We start from the raw sequence: 5818 nt of genomic DNA on the forward strand, positions 1-5818 counted from the left end.
GTGAAAGCAGGGTTGCCGGGAAGGGTATCTAAAGAAATTTGGAAATTACGTATGCTTGCCTTCTTGCGAAGACAGAAATACACGATTCACTATTCTAGATAACTAAACTAAGTAACCAGTCCTCAAACCAGAGGACACTACAAGATGGAAAACTAACATCACCAAGTGCTCTGCATGTGATCAAAAATTACAACAACAATTATCACAGTCGGTTAAGCTTACCCGAGGATCAACGCTCCACAAATCCCCACCTGTCACCACGCAATTGGTCCCAAACATGATATGACACAGGCATGCAGCCACAAGCACAACCTCCTCAACCCTATATTATTGAGGGCTATCACTCTCTCTCTCTCTCTCTCTCTCTCTCTATCTTCTAATCTATATAGCCAAACCAAACCAAGCACCATTATAATACAAGAGGACACACTTTCAAAGAGGTGAAACAACCGCAACACTTATTCTTTGCCTTCTTTTTAAATACTCTGCTGCTAAGCTGTGTCAGTTCATTCACAAGCCTCAAATGGCAACTATGCTGGCAAAGGACCATGCTCTCAACCTCAAGGAGACTGAGCTTTGCCTCGGTCTGCCTGGTGCTGGCGGCGGTGGCGGTGGCGGCGGGGGCGGCGGCGGCTCTGAGGTGGAAACACCAAGGGCTACTGGGAAGAGAGGGTTCTCTGAGACCGTTGATCTGAAGCTTAATCTTCAGGCCAAGGAAGATCTCAACGACAATCTGAAGAATGCCTCAGAGGAGAAGACCCTCCTTAAGGATCCTACTAAGCAACCGGCTAAGTAAGCGATTTCCCCCCTTTTTCTTTTCTAGCTAAAGTTTTTGCATGCTTCTGTTATCAAATCTTTACTTTCTTCATCCATATCATGTATATAAACTTTACATATTATTCATAAACTTGATTGCATGTTGGAATATAGAGTTTGCATAAGGTATATATAAAATTTTCCAGCTTGTTGTATAAAGAAGATTTGGAATAATATGGATATATGTTTCAGGGCTCAAGTGGTTGGTTGGCCACCAGTGAGGTCATACAGAAAGAACATGATGAGCCAGAAGGTTAGCAGTGAGGAGGGAGCTGAGAAGACAACAAGCAGCACTGGTTCTGGGGCATTTGTGAAGGTTTCCATGGACGGAGCTCCTTATCTTCGCAAGGTGGACCTCACAATGTACAAAAGCTACAAAGACTTATCTGATGCCTTGGCCAAAATGTTCAGCTCCTTCACCATGGGTTAGTACTCTCTATTTAAACCACTTTTATCACAACTATATTAATAATATGCAAGAGACTCATGCACCTCAGTTTTTTACCATCTTACACTGAATTCTTTCTCTTCATTCTTTTTCATCACATGGAGTTCTCGAAACCTCATTATTTTATATGTATGTAAACTCTATAAAAAACAAGTGACCTAAAAGGAATACTGTTATTATTATATATAATATAAAGTTTGAAATCCTTGATGCATGTTAATGATGCGTATACGGGTTGGCTCGGATTGTTACATTCAGAGATATAAGATATTGCAGATTGTTGTTACCTGTGTGATTAACCGTGAATTAGGTAAAATATAAAAATATTTTTGATGGTATATATTTACTTAAGTTTTTATATTGGAACTGGTGAAGGTAATTATGGGGCCCAAGGAATGATAGACTTCATGAATGAGCGCAAGTTGATGGATCTTCTTAACAGCTCTGAGTATGTGCCAACCTATGAAGATAAGGATGGTGACTGGATGCTGGTGGGTGATGTCCCATGGGAGTAAGTTCTTCATCCAACAACAACATCGGCAGCTATTATATATACAATCATTTCTTACATGCAGATTATATAAAACCAGTAATCTTTTTTAATTGCTACCCAACAAATGGAAAATTATGATTTCTTGATATCAGTCATGCATATTTTCAATAATTCTGCAGACAGTTGAAAATTAAGCCTGATATAAGTGTTTAATTTTCTGTAGGATGTTTGTTGAGTCATGCAAGCGTCTACGAATAATGAAAGGATCAGAGGCAATTGGACTTGGTATGCATCATTATTATATCGTAATAAATTGCATCTTGCACTCATTTTATCACTCGGGGAAATCATTAAACATAATTAGTGATTAATGACTGTATATATAGTTGCCATATTCTAATGTGGTGGTGGGAATTTTTTAACAGCGCCAAGAGCAATGGAAAAATGCAAAAGCAGAAGCTGAAGGTGACAAGATACATGATGTGTGAGATTCCGTACGAAATTGGAGCTATAAAAGAAATATGTGAAGCACTTCTGCTGAGACTATATGGAGCGGAGTGTTGTTTTTAGTTTGAACGTGTTTGTGTCTTTTTTTCTTTTTTGTTTTGTTTTGTTGGTATATAGATTCAAGTTTAATTTTAAGGAGCCTATGGAGCATTTGTAATGGACAAGAAGCAATAAACTTAACCTATATAGTCTGGCTTGTTTATTATTATTATTATTATTATGTGATCCTTCCATGCTGTGATGATTGTTGTGTGCAAAATACCTTGAATTTTAATGCATACTTTATTCCCTGAAGAGATTGGTGGTACATGATTTAGTTTGATTTTATGTTTTAATTACTTGTGTGTGTCCTGCAAAATGATCAATGTCTCAGCTGGATGAAGAAGGTATTAAATTTTTATATGGTTCAGAAATGAGGGAGGGAACAAGCCCATGTGCATGTTGATGGAGTTTCTTTCATGGCCATTAGTTTTATAGTCTTTGTCATCTAGTTTTGCAATATCAAATGCGTATTAACTAGGTGGGTGAATGTAGGGTTGGTGAGTGAACGTGGTTGGAATATTAATTCTATATATATATTATGCATAAATAAATAAATAGATAAATATAGAAGTATCACGATATATTATTATTAAGGTCAATGGTATTGGCATATACATATCCCAATAACTGTGTGCAAAGTATAAAAGAATTCTTGGATCGGACACTGTGACAGCTTCAGGTCCTTGCTTTTGAGAAAAATATCCATTATTTTAAGGGATTTGTTGCCTATATAAAGTGCATATAAAAGTGATTCAACTTTAAAATATCTGTTATCAGTAACATAGTTTAGTCAGATCTCAACAATTTAGGGGTAGGGTTGGAGTAAGCTTTCAATACATTATTCATTTAATCATACATCTCACATATTATATTTTCTGAATCTAATTTTAATACAACCTTTGTACTAGAAGTTTCAAATTTTTATTATGACGCATAATTTCACTGTTATTTTAATACTGAAATGATCAATCATTTTCAGACTTTATTTTAACATATTCAATAAATTTTAATTTTAAATACTGTTGATTTGTTTTTCTTTTATTGTACGAATCCTTTCATCTCAAATAAATATCTTTTTTAGTTTAGTAGTAAAAAAGCCATACTGTTTGATTATTTTTAAAATTTAATTATATGTCTATTTATTATTATTTTAGAGATTTTATTTATATTAGTACAAAAAAAATTAACTTTGAAATTTTATAGCAATTTTTGGAAAACTTATATAATATATATGTGAGGTGGTAACAAATTCTGCTATTATATTGGATAATTGACAAAAAAAAGTCTATTATACTAAAACCCAAGTACAAAATAGTTTGCCAATTATAAAGTAATAAGTATAGAATTAATGAAAAAAAAAATATTTAGAAAACTCATAAGTCAACTGTTCAAAGTTCTTAAATTAGTTCATCATACAACTGTAAAATATTATAACATCTTTTCTAACTTTTGAAATTATTTACAGCACTTTTTAAATTGATCATATCATATATGAATTGATCTCAATATTCGTTTCCTGCATTTTTTTGTTCGCAAATTCATTTTCTAATTAGTTTAATTAATTTAAAAATTTAATAGTATGGTTTACAATTAATAATTATGTGGCTTGTAATTAATTAGTTTACTCATATTTTTGGTTTTTTTTTCTATTTTCTAAATTCCCATTTTTTAAGCAAACTAAAGTTCTTCTCGATCTCCAATTATATAAACGATATCCTTTGTAATTATCATCTCTTTTTCTTTCTTAGTATATCCTCGTCTTCCATTCAAACTCTAATAGTGAATCTTTTTCGTTCCTTCACAAATTTTTCTCTCACACTCTCTGTAGAAAGAAATTCGTGTGCATCTGTTCTAATTCACTACTGTAGAAAATCACTGTATATTTAAACCTGATTTAGAAAAGTCCACGTTTCTGCATCGAATGATTTCACATATTTTTTTTATTTTGTTTAAAACTATAAAGCAATTAACGTAATATTGTACTAATCTTGTATTTTCCAAAACTGGTACAATATACTTGGTAGTAGTAAGTACGATAATAAGGTTTTTTTTGGAACTTGGGAACATGACTTGAATTTTCCAAAACTTACCTAATAAAATCTGGCTATCATAGACCAATGTTAGGAGAAAATCTGCAGCATATCCTCAACACATAATATGCCCAATGCACATCACAAAGGTGAAAACACTGTTCATCGACATTGATTTGACATTTCATGGTTTCCTTACTTTGGGAGCTTAGAAGTGATTTTTTTTTTTAAATGTGTGGTTGATTTAGTGTATCTTGTTAACGTGAAGATGGTTTCTTAGAAATTACTTATATAAGTAGATCGAATTGTGGTCCTTGTGTTTTCTCATGTTAGCGTATTAATTTTAAAGGGTATTTTTTTTTTTGAAAAAAAATTAGTAAATGTTAATTGGAGTGTTAGAGTTACTTGTACAAAAACTTTAGGTTAGATGCATGGGAATGAAATGTGTCCTTCATATACGACTTTCTTCGATTAAAAATTATATATTGAAACTATTCCGTTTCATCAGAATATTAATTTTGAAATGTTAAAGTTATGTTAGATTAATTTATTTAGGTGATGATTGTTTATACTATCCTATCCAAATTGACTTGTACACGTAACACTCTCGAAAATTATAATAATTAAAATAAATAAATAAATAAATTTAAATAAATATTTTAAGTAAAAGATAAGAGTTTAGTAATTGTTTAATAAGATATTTTAGGTATTATTAGATATTATGATATCTTTAAATATTATATTCTTAGACATGGTTATATATTATAAAAAGTGATGATTAATTATTTTAAATATATTTATTTAAAAGTCTAGATATAATGATTTATTATTATTTATTTTATTTCAAATATTCAAATAGTCAATATAATAGATTTATTAATTATTTATTTTAAAAGATTTATTTTATTTAAAAAAGTTCTAAGAAATAAAAAATTTGCTCAATAGTTATTAAAAAGATATTAAGCATATTCTCTGATAAATGTATAAATTTATTATAAATATAAGCAAAATGTATTTTATATATATATAACAATCATGGAAACATGTTCAACCTCAATTCACCTATAACAGTATGGGAACAAGCCCAACACATAGTAGTCATGAGGACAAGCCCAACATGTAGCAGTCATGAGGGCAAGCCCAACACGTAGTAGTTATGAGGACAACCCAACACATAGCATGGAGAGAAGCCCAACATGCAATAGTCATGAGAACAAGTCCAACACGCAGCAATCATGGGGACCTCCCAACACGTAGCAGTCATGGGGACCTCTTAACACACAGCAGTCATGGGGACCTCCCAACACACAGCAGTCATGGGGACCTCTTAATACGCAGCAGTCATGGGAACCTCCCAACACGCAGCAGTCATGGGGACCTCCTAATACGCAGCTCCCAACACGCAACAGTCATGGGGACCTCCTAAACCCATAGCAGTTATGGGGACCTCCTGAACCTGTAGCAGTCATGGGGACTTTCCCA

The 5818-nt window shown here is 32.6% G+C and overlaps 1 protein-coding gene across 1 annotated transcript; it reads left to right on the plus strand.

The window, feature by feature from the left end:
* The first annotated feature begins 354 nt into the window (after positions 1-354).
* On the plus strand, positions 355-2542 carry LOC114189527 (auxin-responsive protein IAA14-like). The gene is made up of 5 exons (XM_028078118.1): positions 355-792; positions 1009-1241; positions 1640-1775; positions 1981-2042; positions 2183-2542. Exons 1-5 carry the CDS (start codon positions 524-526, stop codon positions 2218-2220), a joined length of 738 nt encoding a protein of 245 aa, XP_027933919.1. The 5' UTR covers positions 355-523; the 3' UTR covers positions 2221-2542.
* The last annotated feature ends 3276 nt before the right edge of the window (positions 2543-5818 follow it).

Source organism: Vigna unguiculata, chromosome 7 (assembly GCF_004118075.2).
Source record: "Vigna unguiculata cultivar IT97K-499-35 chromosome 7, ASM411807v1, whole genome shotgun sequence".
NCBI classification, from domain to species: Eukaryota; Viridiplantae; Streptophyta; class Magnoliopsida; order Fabales; family Fabaceae; genus Vigna; species Vigna unguiculata.